The following is a 17,476-nucleotide window of genomic DNA, read 5'->3' as shown; positions in this document are numbered from 1 at the left end:
TGGATGGAAATCTGTTTAGGCAATTCTGCTTCTGGGAGCACTGTATCATTTCTGCCAGTCCCTGAAGAGGGTTTAGGTTTCACCTTGAGACTATTTCAAATAGGACCAGGTGATGCAGGAAAGATCTTCTCTAGAAGCCATCAGCAGCACCAAACCAGTCACATTTTTAATAATCTTGAAATATGTGGGAGTACTAAGCTAAGGTACCTGCTCCGTCTTCCAATCCTTTCAGCACCCATCAAAAAAAGAAAGTAATACTAGGCAGAGATGTCAGATCAAAACATTACCAGAAGCTGCCATTTGGCAGCACCATGAGCTGGTACCTGGCAACATTAATCCTCAAAGAGCAGTCGGTGAAGTCCTATCAGTGATCGGAGTGCCTGAGTGACTGGCTTTGAGGGGGGCTGCTTCCCCTCCGGCTGCGTAATGGGGACTCAATGGCAGCATGCACAGGGTCGGGGTGTCATGCCCAAACGCAAGCCACAAATAGATGCACAGGAGGTCTGTGCCCTGGGAGACTCCTCCAGGTTTAGATGCCGCCTTTCAACCAGGCTGCAGTTCTTTCCCCCTCCTCCTTTTCAAAATAGGGGCCGTTGCAATGTTTTGTTGCTCTCCCTTTGGCTTCGTAGCCGCTTAAAAAGTTGCCTGGGAAGAGAAGCGTGTGTGTCTGTGTAGGGGGCAATTCCAAGAGGAGGGTCTCTAGTAATGAAGCGCTGTATCTGCCCAGCTAGGTGAGAGCTGGGCAGGTTTGGTATGACATAACTCTTTGGGGGGGGGAGGGGGGGAATTGTAACAGAGAGGGTGGGGGGAAGAGAGAGAAAGAAGTGGAGTCTGCAGCACCCCGGCAGTGATATCAGACACAGGATCTGGCAGCTTTGGGGTAAGCTACCACCTCTCCACTCCACCACTCAGAGCATCCTGGATCTCCAGCTCGAAGGGGAGAGAGAGCCAGCAGCGGCAATCATGGCAACGTCAAATGGTTTTATTTCTTCATGACCTCTCTCTTCTCCTCTCTCTCATCAATAAGTCATCTGAGGGCTTTTTTTTTCCCATCCCCCGCTTCTCACTCTCTTTTTTGATGTGGAGAGAGGGGAGAAAAGGGGGCACCGGAAAGTGTGTATTTTGTTTGGCAGCTTTTTGCGGCGTGTTTTAAAGAGCTCGCGAAAGGACCCTGGGAAAGAAAGAAAGAAAGAGAAAAAAAAAAACCCAGGCACAAAGTGGTGGCGGGGGGGAGGAGGAGAAGAGGGGAAGGAGAGAAAAAAAGAGACGGAGGGAAGAAGCCGGAGGAAAGAAGACTTTCAGCGCGGCGTTGCCGGGAGGTGCGGGTGTGGGTGCGTGTGCGCGCGTGTGTGTGTGTGTGTGCGTGTGTGTGTGTGCGGGGGGAGCGGCTGCCGCTGCTGCCGGCGGTGCCTCCCGCTGCTGCGCGGCGCGGTGGCCGGAGCGGGGCGCGGAGCGGCGGCGCGGGCGGCCGCGGGTGCGGACCATGGGCTGGCGGCTGCTGCCCGCCGTCCTGCTGGCCCTGGCGCTGGGCGGCCCCGCGGCGCGGGCGCAGAACGATACGGAGCCCATCGTGCTGGAGGGCAAGTGCCTGGTGGTCTGCGACTCCAACCCGGCCACCGACGCCAAGGGCTCGTCCTCCTCCCCGCTGGGCATCTCCGTGCGGGCGGCCAACTCCAAGGTCGCCTTCTCGGCCGTGAGGAGCACCAACCACGAGCCCTCCGAGATGAGCAACAAGACGCGCATCATCTACTTCGACCAGGTAAGCGGCGGGGCCGGGGGGGGATCCCCGCGGGGCCGGGGTGCCCGTGCCCCCCCTCGCCGGGAGGCGGCCGGGCGCGATCAACAGGTGCCGCCGCCGCCCGCTCGCCCCGCGGGGGCCCCCCCTGCGCCCCCACTTCGCCCATTTCCTTAATTCCGGCACAAAGTTGGGGTGCAGGGGGCGGCTGCCTGCGGGGAGCCCCCGCGGAGCCCCCGCACCCCAAAGCTGGAGAAACGGAGGGGCCGGGCGGGTCGCGACTGGAGGCTCAGGGGGAGCCGGGGACAGCCGCCCCCGCCGAGGGCATGTCACGCCCGGCAGTGGTTTCCCCCTTGCCCCCCCGGGGATGGGGCCGGCGGCGGGGGAGGGCGGAGCGGGGCGCGGAGCGGGGCGCAGCGCGGTGGGGGGCGGGCGCCGTCGGGGCCGCGGGGGCCGTGCGCTGCCGGCCCCTCCGCACAGCTCCCCGGGGGCTCGGGCCCCGGCCCCCCCAGCCTGCGCGGCGGATGGGTCCAAGTAAGTTATTGGGTGCAGGGGGGGGCCCCCCAGCCCCGCGGCGCTGCGCCGGTCCCCGAGCGGATCTCCGCGGGTGTGCGCCGCGGGCGCGGGCGGCGGGCGAGGCGGGGACAGCAGCCAGGGCTGTGCGGGCGTCCGAGAGGCAGCCCTCGCTGAGCGCCGGGCGAGGACGTGGCCCCGGGAGGCTTGGGGGTAGGGTTTTCTCGGGTGCAAGCAGCCTACGTAGATTTCTAGACGGCTTGTGCAGCCGTTGAGGCGGGAAAGAAGAACGAATTTTAAGGAAAAATAATTTAACTTTTCTGTAACAATCACAGTTTCGTAGTACAGCCTCTCATCTCAGTCACTAATGTTAACGTGCAGATGCCAGCACACATTTCATATACCAGCTCCTGTCCTAGGGCAAGTCCAAAGTAATTGAGACTGATGGTTATTTTGCTTCTTATATCATATCATAATGAACAGTAAATTGTCGTGACAACTGAAGCCAGATATGTCACGTAGCTTAATGCCAGTAGTCTAAATTACCCTAAATTCATGGAAATTCCTTGTGGCTTTCTAGGGCTGTGTCTGTCATAAAGGAGCCTGAAAATATCAATTAAAAATAAAGCATAACTAAGTGGAAAGAAAGAAAAAAAATATAGTCATTAAAGAAGATATTTAGCATATGGACGATGCACTCATTTTATATGTTCCCTTCTCTTACTTGTCCCTGTTAATACAACCCAAATTATTATTAGTGCTTACAAAACCAAATAAAGCAGCAAAGGCTCACAGCCAGTTTTTGCTCAGATATGCCAGGTATTTCAGGAACTCAGTCTGACTATAAACTGGTGAATGAATTATATCATTCATGTACATCCTTCCTCACAGCTTGATACTTTCAGGAAAACAGCGTTGACTTGACCATTGCTTTTTAGCCAAAACCAGTATGTCATTCCCTGAATTACCGTTTTCCTGTCATTTTCGGGGAATGATGAACAAAAATGCCTTTTCTTAATCTCCTCGAAACATGTATAGAAGAAAGGTCTTGAAGGTATGATATAGCAAAGTAAGAAATATTTTCCACTCTAGTTTTATATTTATAGTAAAGTTGTACTATAAATATAACTAAATATCCATTTTTATGAGTAATATTCCAACTTAATTGAGAGAACAATGAATAAAACAGCATAGATGTAGATTAAAACATTTCCATGGATGAACGGTTTCTAAAGTTAATAGTCTGTATTTTTTATTTAGCACTGAATACCTGTACTAATTCCCATGCTATATTTTTTGTTTGTAGATCCTAGTAAATGTGGGCAATTTTTTCACGTTGGAGTCTGTCTTTGTAGCACCAAGAAAAGGAATTTACAGTTTCAGTTTTCACGTAATTAAAGTCTATCAGAGTCAAACAATTCAGGTACGTTCATCAAGTATGATTATAAAATCTTTTAATTGTTTATTTACAAGAGGAACTTGACTGAACACAAGAGTATTTAACACACTTTGAAGGAAAAATAGCTTAGTTTAAAACAACCTGTGGTGTAGAGTTCCTAGCAGTAGAGTGAATACATTTAAACTGAACAGCTGTAATAGGGCAGGATCCTTACCTCGGATAAATTGCCATAGCTTCACTTCTATACCATAAGAACTGAATATCTGGCGTGATATAAGGTATTGAGTAGAATGAATCATCCAAGAGTAAAACAGAGCTCTAAATTTCACTTAACTGCATAAATACTATTGAAGAGTCATATTTTGCTACAGGTAAAACTCAGTGTCTTGAACAGGAATTCTGGGGATATGTACCAGATTTGATTATTTTTGTAGCATTTTGTGACCTGGCTGACAGCTCATGATGCCAGGTATCTGTTTATGACACCAGTGTGCTGTGGACCAAGGTTAGTTAAGGTCGTCTACTTGTTCTATACTACACCGAAATGTTATACCTCTATAGGGATGTCTTCTAGGGAACCTTTATAGCAGTTTAAACTTTTTTTCACCATATAATACATAAAAGAAGTGTCATATATTAAAAAAAAAGGAGCAATTCTGCACTTTCTTCTGTAGCTTAATAGCAGCTGAACTACCTAATTAAATACAAGTATGTACTAGCTTAGAGGAAAAGCCTCTAAGTTCCTGAACATCCCCTTGCTGAGCCAACAGTAAATTCCTTGAAGTACATTCCTTAATCTTCATGCCAGGTCATGCAATGTCTATGACATACATACTGGCTTTCTAGATCTGGAATAACATCTGTGGCTTCCCTTGTTCCCACCCGTGAGACCACTAGATTCACAGAAGTATCTGGTGCTTTTCCCCCCATCTGTCTTGCTCCTGAATATGGTTTTCAGCGTACAAGGCTGCAATGAAACGGATTTCTGCAGGACCGATCAGCCATTTCTTTGTGGCAGCTCTGGCTCTGGGTTGCCGGTAAAGCTCCTGAGAAAAGTGTAAATGGTAGAGGTGGCAGAGAAAGCTGGTGCGAGACACATTCACATCCCTGGTGAAATTCGCCTTGGGTTTACAACAGGAAATCATGGTTCCATTCAGGTCAATGACAAAAGTCAGATGAAATATTGACCTCATGAAAATCTCTATAATGAGCTTATAAGCTATTTAATATGCTCAAGTTTTGTTCCTTTCACTCTCTTAAAAGCTGAAGGCTGAAATGGCCTAGAATAACTGTATGTCAGCCAGCTTCATCATTAGATTTAAAATACATATTGCCAAGAAAGAGGTCAAGGCTTGGATTCTGGAAGCCCAGTGCCGATTTTGGTGTTTCACATACCAGGTACTCAAACCTGGGAGTCTGGGGCTCGTAACAGGGAATGTTACAACCTGTGACATGGCCTGAAATCTTTCATAGATCAAGAGTTTCTGAAGTGATGCACGGGTTTGGTTGGCTCCCTTTTGGCATAGTTAACATGAAACCATCTGGTGCAAACCTGTGATGTGTCTTCTGCTGCGATTAAAATAGCTGTAAGATGATCTGTGGGGCAATCTGACCTAGAGAGGTGGTACAGAAGGAATGAGATAAACCAAAAGCAAGCAATGAGTAAACTCTTGATGCCCTTTTTTCGCATGTGTGATAAGTAGGGGGGAGGACCAAAAGCCGTTGCAGTGGAGCAAACCAGCTTGAGTCTCAGCCACATGCAGACTTAAACACCACTAAATCACCTGAAGGCTTCCTACATAAGTGATATTACTATGCCCCTGGAACATCTGTTAGTGCCATTAAATATCATTAAACTGAAATTGGTTCCCTGGGGACATCTGATTAAGTGGATTTCCCAGATAGGCGAATCCCAAATCAGGGCCAGATTCTGCTGCCCTGACTTATGCTGAGCACTAATTTATTCTGTGGCGACTCCCATTAAAATTAATGGGAGCATATGCAAGGCCAGCATACTTGATATGAATAAGCATTTCATAATTCACCCCTCTGTGACTGCATTATAGCCACTTAAAAAGCAGAAGAAAGCTAATAGTTTGCCATTGGGGAAATGAAAAATGGCTGGATCTGTCCATTCCCCCAGCCCCTGCCCATCTTTATTTACAGAGTGTCTGTGTGATGTTGCTTTCAGAGCAGAGGCTGTGCTGACTTTCAGAAGTGTTTTATAGAAAAATGGATTCAGTACCAAAACACAGTGCAGTGGTTCATAAAGCTAAAGGTCTGTTCTAGACTTTAAAACTGAGCTGCCGTCCATAATGGAAGGGACGTATATTTTGCTCTGAATGAAGTGTAAGCTCCCAGCCTGCTGCGGTACCTTTGACATCTCACTAGGTGCCTACATCGCATCTCTGGGTGCCTAAGTTTCTTGAAAATGTCTTCTTTGCGAGTGCGTGTCTAAATAACCCGTGAGGTAGGCAAAGTGAAACAAACTGAGGTAAGACCTCACAGGTCCATATTACCAGAGACTTACAACAATTAATGTGCCCAGGCAACAGACGAAAGCAATGTCGTGTTACCTTTCACACTGACTGAGCCCGGACCGTGGCAGTCAGCGGACAGGGTCCCACCGACTTCACTCAGCTGCAGGTCAAGCCCATGAAACATGAATGTGCTTGTACACGCCAAATGAACGTAATTATTCGTTTAAAACAACAACAACAAAAAGCAGTGAAGACTGAGACCTTAGCAGACCTCTTACACTGTAGTTAATATTCAGTGATAGTTCTTGATGTTTTTCTGTTAATTAGAGCTTTTCAGTGGTTTTTCTCTCGTAGGTTAATTTGATGCTAAATGGAAAGCCAGTCATTTCTGCTTTTGCCGGGGACAAGGACGTCACACGTGAAGCTGCCACGAATGGAGTCCTGCTCTATCTAGACAAGGAGGATAAGGTTTACCTGAAATTGGAGAAAGGTAATCTGGTCGGTGGATGGCAGTATTCTACGTTTTCTGGCTTTCTGGTCTTTCCCCTGTAAAGTCAATTTTCCTGTGACATTCATCCAGGTGTGGACTCATCATTGCCTCTGTTACATGAAGATTATTTTATCATCATGGGATTGATGTTTCTTTATTGGTTTTTCATGGGTGAATATGGATTCTCTTTATGGATTTTGGCCCCATCTGAACTACTCAGAAGTTTCACAGAATTTTGTGTGTTTAAATACAATATATTTGGATTGAGACTAAAGCAGACAATAAATATCTATGCTTAATGTTACAGTCTAAAGCTGCCTGCAAGATTTATTCAGATTTCATTTACTGGACTTACTGGACTCATGGGAGAAGTGGATTTTCTTTAATTATGAAAAGACTGGCAACCAGGTCTATAATTTAGGAGAGTCTGAGTTCAGACTTCAATCAAGAGTTAGTGTGTTGCTGCCAAAGAACTGTATATTGATATATTGGTCATACATGTTTTTGTCATTGGGACTTAACTGACATGATCTATTCCATTGTCTTGAGAAAGGTAATTATTATTGATAAGTGGTTGACTTCAATTCTCCTCTGCGTGTAGTGTGTTGGATGATTCACTCATATATTTATGCTCTGTCGCCGGTCGCAATCAAGTCTAGCTTACATAAAGCTAAGAAGTTATGGTTGTATTTAAGTTGGATATGTAAGGTATTCCTCTTTTCCATGTGCTGTTTTCTAAAAAGAAGAGCAGATTATAACCATTAAGAAAAATATTCTTACCAGGGTTAAAGGTGATCATTCAGGCACAACTTTGCAAAACAGCTTTGCCCTGCAGGAAATCTCACACTTGTTCTTCAATTTTAATTAACATGATTGATAATAACTGCTTTATTAAAAACCTAAGGGATTCCTTCCTTAGACACAACCACTTTATTAGCTGGAGATGAGATCCCCTTGTTTGTAATTATGTCTATTTTTCAAACCTTCTGTTGTGCTAAAGGTATCATCTGGTTTTGCCTTAACTCCACAACTGTATATAATTTTAGTTCATATGTTTAACAAATATTAAATCCAAATAGCCGGTACCTAACTTGGTGCAATATCTTTTTGGCTTTTTGTACATATGAATTCATAAACTTATTTATTATATCATTGTTACATAATAAAGATTAATATATGTTAGCTGAATTTTTGACCTTTGGATTTTGGAAGTCATTCATACTATTTTTTTATTGGATATAATTATTATATGCAAAGTGTAAGCTTTTGGGATTCACAGAAACAGTCCTGGGAGGCAGGCAAACTGTCATAAGTTAGTCTGGCAGAATCCTAGAGGTAATCAGAATGATCTAGAAATAACCTATGCATTTTATTTAAAAAAACATTTAGGCAGGAATACTGGCTTCACTGAAAGTGTTAAGAATCACATTGATTCCGAAGGATTTTGGATGAGACCTGTGCTTTAGGTTTTGCCATCAGCATTAAACTCCAGTGCCATCAAACTGAATATCAATTAAAAATGATTTTCACATGAACCTTCATCTCTCATGCCAAAATATACACTGAATTTGATGGATATTTGTGCCTTGCATATCATGAAGGATATGGTTCTAAATTAAAAAACACTACATATTTGAGAATGTTTCTGGATGGAAGCATATCCAGCAATCTGGGACCTTCTCTAAAAGCCAGTTTAGGCTTGGATTTGCTGTTTTAGGTAATCTGTTTCCAATTTCTTCACTTGTTAGCCAAGTGCAGCGATATCATATTGCTCTAACCGCTGTAAATGGATATTTCACTGATTTAAATTCTTATGCATGGCTGGTTGATGCTCCTGATAAAAATGTCAGGAATCAGTGGCACAGAATTGTGCCCAAATTCCTTATTTTTCTGGACCCAACATACAGGATTTTTTGGGGAATTTCAGGAGGATAGGTGGGTACATTTGCATCCCTATGAGATAAGTCAGATGAGGAGGTAATTTGGTAGACACAGTATCATTTCTGTACAGAACACTGCAGTTTGGGAGGAAGTGGAAAGACACGGCAAGAAGGCGAATGATTTACATATTGCTGAAAAATATTAAAAAGTTTTCCATTATGACTAATCAAAGTGTATCACCAATGTACCACAAAAATGTGTGTGTGTGTGTGTATATATGTATATCTAAAAAACCCTGGGATTGCAGCATATAGTATGCATGATATTATAAAAAGGTTATTTGTCATAAGAGTTTATTTCAGAGGGGAACATCAGTATTTTGTATAAAATTGCTAAAATCTGAAAGCTCACCTTACGCATTGATATATATGTAATGTAAAGGAAACGTTCCTACACAGACAGAAGAAGAATGGCATTAAAGGTGTCAGTATACTTTTCAGCATGATCAAATGTAGCTAACTTCCTTAGTTTGTAAACATATGATCTTTAAAAGCTGCCTTTAGCATTCAGCAATAATCCTGAACTATCTTAATATACTGTTGATTTCCCCTTGGCAAAACATTTCTGATTGCTTCAGAGTCATTAACAGTTATTTAAACTTTAACTAGAGAGTCTAGGAAGTTATTCAATTAAGGAGATATAGATACATTTTGATGGAAATGTTCTAAATTTTTCTCCTCAGCCTCTAAAATCAGAATTACTAACTAATTATTTTGCTAGTTAAAGGGAAAAAAAAAAGTTTCACAGAAGTCACTGTAAAGCAGCTTGTGTTATCTTCACACAATGCTGAGCACTGACTCCACTCAGACGTGGCCTCTGGAGATGGGCAGTTCTCTTAGCTCACATTTAAACATTTAAATAAGAATGAACTGTGGTTTTTAGACTACAGTTTGAGCTACCTTCCAGATTTTGAGCTCATTTTCACTGTATTGTCCCACACTTCAGTTATGTCAGTAGGAGTTTCTCCCAGAAGAGATAAGCTAAGCTAGCCTAGATGGAGCTGGGTCTGGAAACGACCGTTTTTTTCCTCTCTCTTTCCTCATTCCTTTTCCTTCTGTCTTCCTGTGTTACTGCTACAGTAGTTTTCTTGTTCAGAAGCAACAGCTCAGGAGACACTTCAAAGTTCAAAGGATGTTTAAGAATAGAGGTTTGATTTTTTTTTAAAGAACTTAAACCTCCATTGAGCTGCACAGTAAAGTTTAGAGCTGAATTTCTGATCCTGTTGAATTTCATGATGCTATTCTTACTGATTTTGGTGAGGGCAGAATTTCCCATTCTGTGCGTATCCCTGCTACAGAATATGCTGAAGATCCATACCCACATCCTTCAACATATACCCACTTTGCAGTCAACTTTGTAGCTTACAAAGTTTGATCGTGCAAGAAAACTTTCTGGCCATGCATGGTAAAGATAAAAGAAAAAAGTTACTTTCTGAGAATAATGTACATATTGTTATTACCAGTGATCTCTTTACAAAGGAGATCAGTATTTTTACCTTCTTATCTGTGTTCTATTTATATTATATTTTATCCATATTTTATTATAAAACTAAGGAAAAAAAAAGAACTATATTGTCCTCCTTAGGTCATGTAAATGTTTTTGGTAGAGCCAGGAATACCCTGGTCTCCTAGATCCATCCAGTGTAGAAAGCTTCTCTGTTCTGTTGAATACTATTTGCTATGAAGAGTTTAGGCTACATATGCCAAATGACTGCGGAGCTGAAAAAGATACCGTTCAAAAAAGCGTGGGTAACGGAAGTGTTTTTGGAAAAGGCACTGAGGTAGCTTTGAAAATTTCACAAGCAGTTTTGTCTTTACATAAAAAGGAAAAACTAACTTTGAAGCATAGAGAAGGAAAACATATTTCTTACGTTTTGTATTTGTTTTGTGTTATGTCATTTTCTAGTAGTATCTGAACATTTTCTGAGTGTTAATTAAATTACTTTGGCCAGGTCATGGCAGAATAAGTATTACGACCTCAGTGTTACTACTGAGAAAATGGAGACGGGGTTTGGGAAATGACCAGTGCCATACCCAGAGTGCCAGCTCATCCACTCCTGGTGCTTGGTCCTGTTCAGTTTGCTGGATTGATCCTTTTTCTGATACAAAGCATTTTTTTAAAACAAAGGATGTTTTTGGAGTAAATGGCATACTACTGTATTTCCTCTTCCATATTATTTAGATGTTTATTTCTAGAAAGATGAATGCAGTGAAACAGGAGAGTTTTAAATGCCCTAAGAATTTCACAATTAGCTATCAACTCTGTCTTTTTTTTTTTTTTTTTTTGCAAGCCCCCAAAGGAACACATCTGCAGTACGTATAGTATTTTTACAAGCAGGTTTTAGGATAGAGAAGATAAATGCAAGAAGCAGTATGTCATAATCACAACAAGGAAGCTGAACCATTAACATGAAATATGGGCTGAAGCAGAGAAGCAGATATATGTTCTCCTCCTTTTATAAGGGTTTCTGAGTTGGTAACATGTTTTACCTTAGCAATTCATTACAGTTGCCCTTCATATTGTAAGAGCTCTTTATAATATTCAAACTCTTTGTCTTCTAAAGACAATGTTAACCAGATGACTCAATGTAAATAAATGACAGTGACAGAGTTTATTGGCTGGCACATGCCACAACAACATATTTTTTGTACTATTGCTGTCCAGACGGAAAAGGCTCCTTTGAGAAAAGACATTGTCTTAAGACACTGAGCTAAAGTTATTTATCTGTTGCTGGTTAGGAACTGGGGGGGGGGAAACCCTTCCTACTCTAGAGCACTAAGGGGAATGCATACAAAGAATAATGATAAAATCAGTCACTGTTATATAAGTGATGATGAGAATAATGGAAATGTGTCTTGAATAGTCTGTTTAGTGAAAGCTGTGATCTAAGGCGTTTGATGGAAGCAATCACTATTTTAATCTTCACAGTTTGGGGGAAGGGAAAAAGCCAGTTGCATCATTTTTAACAGGTTCTTTTCCTTTTTTTTCCTTTTTTCCTTCTGCCTTGTGGTTCTGCTTAGCTGCAAAAAAAAAAGTGATCAGAAATGATCTAGGAAAAGTTCATTTCTGAAGAGGGATGGGGGAGGGTTTTTTTTTTGCCAGTATCCGATGTGGGGGAAAAAAATCAAGCAGGAGAGGGAGGGAGGGAAAATTACAAACTTGACTTAACCTAAATACATTCTTGACCTATCGTCCAGTTCAGTGAATTGCCTAAATATGTTCTGCTTATATGCGTAATACTTTTCTACAATGCATGATACTGACCCATCCTGTTAAGGCCACCATATTGTAATCTGATGGCTTTTAATCCTGCTGGAGGAAACTAGATGTAGAAGTGTAGTGCAGAGCACTGGAGATCGGCAAATAAAACAGCTTTATCTCTGTACTTACACGTGTGCCTGGATTTACTCCTACAAAGCAGGTCTGTCATCCCTAGGGCATTTGGTGCAAAGGGCCAATGTGTGTATGAACATTGACACACTCAAAACCAAGCTGAGAGTATGGATATTTCTGAATTACTGTTGACACAAGGAAAAAACTGTACCCTAATCTCATTGTGAGGACATTTAAATGCGCTGTATGGTCCTAATGCTGAAAGGAGGCAGATCTCCATGGCACCTGGGCAGAGTGACCAAAGCTCTGTGGAGGGGACAAGACCTGCCTGCACAACTGACCCAAGTGTTGGGGGCCTCTGTAGAAGTCTTAGAGCAGTGTTATGACAGTCAGGCATGCTGTTAGCTGCCCTGGAGTTTTACTCAATTTAAAAATCAATGTTTGGGGTCTTATTTTATCCCTTTCTTTGCAAACGAAGGTCTATTTACAGTGAACATATGGGATTCTCAAACAAAGGCAGTCTTTAAAATTAACAGTCTGAAAATAAATTTGGGAAAAAGTTCTTCTAAGTATATAGCAAGGCTAAATTTCTCTTAAGTTGAAGGCATGCAATTAAGTAGCAAAGCAAATTAAAATAAAGATACATCTGTGCTCTACTACACAACAAAACATAAAGGAGCAAAATTGATTCTGGCGTCTATCCCATGTACCTGCAAAACAGCTCAGAAGCTCAGTACAACAGCGTAACAACTCATTATGCAGGCTATTCCCACTGTGCAGTAGTAGAAACAGCCACTGGGCAGCCTCACCTGGCAGTGGTGGTACAGCTTCTGCTAATGAGATGCATTTTCAGGAGAGGAAGGTTAGCGCTGGTGTCAGAGCATTTTCCTGGAACAACAGGGCTCGATGCGGCTCCTCCAGAGCCTCTCACTTAAAGCCTCTCATTTAGAGAGCCTTTAGATTTGCTAAAGCATACAAAACTATCTGTTGAAAAGTCTGCACAAAGATTTCATAAACTGTGCTTTTTTTAATTTCAGAATGTATCTTTAATGTCATGGGGAACGCTGTTTTCATCTTCAGGGAGGATCAAACACTGCAGATTTCCTCTGTTGAGAAAACCCGAATCATGTTAAGCACACCTGGCTTAAAGATTTCACTAGAGGCTCATATTAGTATTCAAGTTCAGTGAAATTTTCATGAAGACCTTGACACTTTAGGGTCAGGGTGTAGAAGAAGGGGTCCAGCTTTCACATAAAAGACGATTTTCTTTGTGCCTACAACCTGACTCCATCTTCACCCTCAGTTACCACTTCCTAATATCATGTTGCTGGCCATTCTATTTTATTTATTTAAGCTTTTTCATAGGTTCAAATTCTGGTAGTCTTGCTAAATGCTCAGAACTGGCTAAGCGCTGAGTGTCTGGCCAAGAATCGTAATCGGTCCCTTCAAAGCTTAGGAAGAGGGACATTTGTCCTTTCACCCTTTGCACGTCAGGCAACATACTCCTTACATTCCTCTCCTCTCTGTGGACTTGCGGCCAACCAGAAATATTGATATCAATATTGATATTGAAATATTGATAAACATGTTGGCTTCGTTCAACAGTTATTGGTACTGGTGTTAGCTCAGTTAACCAACCACTACACGATTTGGTCCTGTTGGGCAATTTTTTTGACTTTTTTTTTTAATAAGGTAAGACAACCAGAAGCCTCTATGGGCACTGAAGAAAGACAGTAACCAACTGCCTGAGAAGGCATTCAACACCAGGCATGGCAATTGCAAAAAGTTATACAGAGCAGTTGTAGTCATCAGTATACAGGTGGAACTACTCAATGCAATGCAGATATATAGCTAGAACAGCAGAAGATAACCTGATGTACATGTAACCTGTTTAAGGATACCTCATTTCTCATTTCTTTGGGAGAAATAAGCTCTGGTTCATTTTTAGAAAGCAAAACTGTGATCCAAATAATGAAAAGACTTGAAGAATGAATACCTAAACCACAGGAATATTAAGGAATATCACTGCTGTATAAGAGAAATGAATTCCGCAGTGGCATCATGTGTTTTAGTTTTTGTGGACTGTTTAAATGGATTCCTACAAAAATAATAAAGGCTTCTGAAGAAGATAACTGCAAGACCATCTATCTTAGTTGTCTTGAATTCAATACAGGTTAAGTAAGATAGTCTAGGTTTAGTCTGTTGTAAACAGTGATTCACTGGGCATGATTCAGCTGTCATGTACTTTTTGTACAGGAATTACTTAACTGAATGAGTATGGAAGATACTTTTCTTCAGGTCTCTGAGAGACAGCTGAGGGTATATAACTTTGATCGAATAACAATGTTAGAAACAGAAAATATGTTGAGTTTAAAATTCTGACTTGCAGGCTGCAATCCAAGTCCCCAATTTATATAAGTTGTATTGAAAATTATGCACATACATCTAGTGGAAAAGGCTGTGAGGGTTTTTTGTGCTTGTCAGTGTCAGTCCTGGCTAAGACATAGAGTTAGCTTAAATGGGGTTTCCAGTAGTGATAGCATGCAAGATAACAATTGTGAGCATTTCTAAACTCTGATGATTTGTCAAAAACTCACCCTGAGATGAGAAATTTTACTGAGCGCATAGTCTAAAGGTTTCAAGACAAAAGACTGCTCAGTAGAGCTGGACAAAATGTAGCAAATGCATTTTATGGAGAAAAAAAAAGATGGCTCACAATATTATTTTCCTTTAGATGCAGGAAAAAAACCCTGATGTGCAACAGCACCTGCAAAACTTGCAAAAATAACATTCGAAAAGCCTTTTGAAAAACACCTCTGCCTCCTGGAACATCATGATATTGCCTAAAGTTAGGGCCACCCAACTGATATATGTAAGAGTCAGGTTAAAGTTTCTGCTTTGCCCTGAGTTTGTGTCTTCCAGATCTCAAATGTATTCTTAAATCCACTAGGTTACTTGGTGGTAGGTAAGAAGGGGAAAATCTTCAGAGATGTAATGTCCTTCCAGATCACCGGAGCATTCACCTCAGAGTGATATGAGATAAAGTTACAGCCTTTCCTGGTGCTCCTCTCGGCTATTAGAGCATACGCTTTGCTGGAGGTTTCCGCTGAAGGCGAGAAAGCTGGCTGCCTTCCCCTGTTACGGATGATTGTCAATAGAAACGTCCTCATCTCATACATTGTTAGTGACAACGGGAACATATTGTTTAAGTAGTAAATAAATCAGTAACCGTTTAAGCGCTGTAGAGTTGTGCAAGTTCAGGGGCAAGCCAGGGATGCCTATAAGCTTCTTTTTTTTCTCTATAGTAAATCTGAGTTTAAGGTGTTCAAAAGGCATTGTTAGATTTTTTTCTGTTTTCTTCTGGAAAGCTCAGCTAAGGAATTTGGTTTTCATGATGCCCCTTAGGGTCCCCACAAAGTAATAAGTCAGCATCATTTTCTAGCTGCAGTTGATAACATTTATTGCTAATTCTTTAAACCCTTCCTTAAAAGAAAACAAGTCTGCAACCTGCATTGCACCCACAGGAATAATCTTTCTTTTCCTCAGTTTGGTAATTCAATTGTGACTTGTAAACTTGTGCAGTTGTAGCAAAAAAAGTATACAGTCAACTCTAATCTATCTTGAGGAAAGTAAAAAGTGCTTACCACTACTGGTGTAGTAAATCCTGGCTGCTTTATTAAATAAATGTAGAATTTCACTCAGAAGCCTTAAGGAAGAAGAGTTTCAGAATATCTGAACAATTTAGCACATTTTGAAGCCGAATAAAGATTGATTCAATTTTGGAGTGAGATATAAACTGATGGCATACCAAATCCAACTTAAATTAACTTGAAAAGTATAGGCATTATTTATGTCTTCTGAATTGTGAAAGGCAAAGCAGGCTACTGGAGAAATTCTTGAGTATCATAATCTTTCTGGTACTGGAAAAATAAAGACTCTAAAAAAGATCCCATAGCTATTTATAATTGTAAGTCAGACCTTGAATAGTCTTTACATAATCATTACACACGTAAGCAGGCCAAGATCCAGCAGACAGTTAAGCACATGTATAATGCTAAAAGCTGAAGCGATTTCACGGGCTTTGATATACTTGCTTCCATGTCTGAAGTTACGCGTCTGCTTAATTCTTTGTTGCACCAACAGAAGAGACTTTACAGGAATAGCTAATGCTCTAAAAAGTAATCTGACATGCAATCAACCAACCAAATTTCTCTTGCTGTGCTAAACTAAGGACATTGCTCAAAGATGAAATCTCCTCCTCTCTTTCAGGAGTCTCTAACTGAACTGTAATAGTGTGGGTGGATTTGGGCACCAGACCCTGCCTTCAGAAAAGGACAAAGTCAAGATGACTCACATTAGTATTCATAAAAAAATCTGCTGTCTTCTAGCAAAGGAAGGGATATGACAAGATGATAATAAATATTAAAAACACACCCCCTTTAGCCCAGGTGGGGTTATGGGAGCAGATGTTGCTTTAGCTGCTACGCCGCAGCCCCACCTGGGCTCTTGGCTGGGAAGAGGAGCAATGCCCAGGATGGGACTTGTGGCAGTTCCCTGCCCTTTTGCTGGACTAAAGACAACGTCAGCTCTCCCAAGGTTGTTCTCACAGAGTAGAGCTTCTTTCTCTTGAGCACCAAAGGAGCTGATCTCCAGAGGACAGTGTCCTCCAGTCAGCGTTGGTGAGCCCTCCCTCATTTGGGAGTACTCCTCATTGCCCACCTGGTGGGAAGATGGGCTCCAAAGAATTTCTCTTTGCTTTATCTTGAGGCCATTTAATCCGTCTTTCAGTTTTCAAGAAGACTACAGTGAGAATTTTTTTCCAGAGCACTTGGTCTCTTGGATGTACCATGCCTAGAGACTTTTCCGGGGATGCTCCTAAATCACTTTGGGTGCTCTTGAAAAGACCTGTTTCTAGGTGGTCTAAGAACTGGGTTTGATCCTGGTGCATGTTTCTGCAGCAACAGGATCCTCCCGTTGGCCTGGGTAGACAGCTGCCAGGCTAATGGCTGCCACCCTGCTTTTCTCAGTGCAGTCTGTGACAAGAAAGTTTGCTCTGGCAAAGCATTGTGAAATGGACCCCTACAAACTTATAAAAGCCAAACTATTTTGTTCAAAGAGAGAAAGAAAGGGTAAAAGCAAATATTCAGAAAGATTTCCTACAAGCAAAATTTACTATTATTTCTTCCTTTGTATTATTGCAAAAAGATGGAGAAGTTTTACAGAAGAGTCTTCCTGTTCTTTGAATGAGTCATGGTAATAATACGACATTTCATACTGCTTTCTCCATCTGTGGAAACTCTTAACTCAAAATAGTCTAACACTGCAGAGCTGTCCTTATTGCAGCTGTAGAGAAAGAGAAACTGAGTCATAGACAATTTATTTGCTTGGTTTGTCCCCAGTCACTCAGGGAACGATTATCAGAAAAGGACACAGAACTCAGGTTCCCAAAATCTGCCCCCCAGCTCTAACCAATTCCTTTGTCTTTAGTAATTAGAACTATTTTAGGCAATGATCTTCACTGTGATCTCACATAGCTTGGTGTAAAGAAGGGAAAGCTCAATTTACATCGAGTTACACAGTCACAC

General features: G+C 41.9%; 1 protein-coding gene across 1 annotated transcript; it reads left to right on the top strand.

The window, feature by feature from the left end:
* The first annotated feature begins 1,483 nt into the window (after positions 1-1,483).
* On the top strand, positions 1,484-6,679 carry CBLN4 (cerebellin 4 precursor). Its single transcript, XM_050907503.1, has 3 exons — positions 1,484-1,759; positions 3,555-3,671; positions 6,482-6,679. Exons 1-3 carry the CDS (start codon positions 1,484-1,486, stop codon positions 6,677-6,679), a joined length of 591 nt encoding a protein of 196 aa, XP_050763460.1.
* The last annotated feature ends 10,797 nt before the right edge of the window (positions 6,680-17,476 follow it).

This window comes from Gymnogyps californianus, chromosome 17 (assembly GCF_018139145.2).
Source record: "Gymnogyps californianus isolate 813 chromosome 17, ASM1813914v2, whole genome shotgun sequence".
Classification (NCBI taxonomy): Eukaryota; Metazoa; Chordata; class Aves; order Accipitriformes; family Cathartidae; genus Gymnogyps; species Gymnogyps californianus.
This window is presented reverse-complemented; position numbering and strand designations above follow the sequence as displayed.

Coding starts and splice junctions, on each gene's coding strand:
- CBLN4 (XM_050907503.1), top strand. CDS start 1,484: ATGGGCTGGCGGCTGCTGCCCGCCGTCCTGCTGGCCCTGGCGCTGGGC. Junction 1,760..3,554: donor GCATCATCTACTTCGACCAG/GTAAGCGGCGGG, acceptor TTTTGTTTGTAG/ATCCTAGTAAATGTGGGCAA. Junction 3,672..6,481: donor ATCAGAGTCAAACAATTCAG/GTACGTTCATCA, acceptor TTTCTCTCGTAG/GTTAATTTGATGCTAAATGG.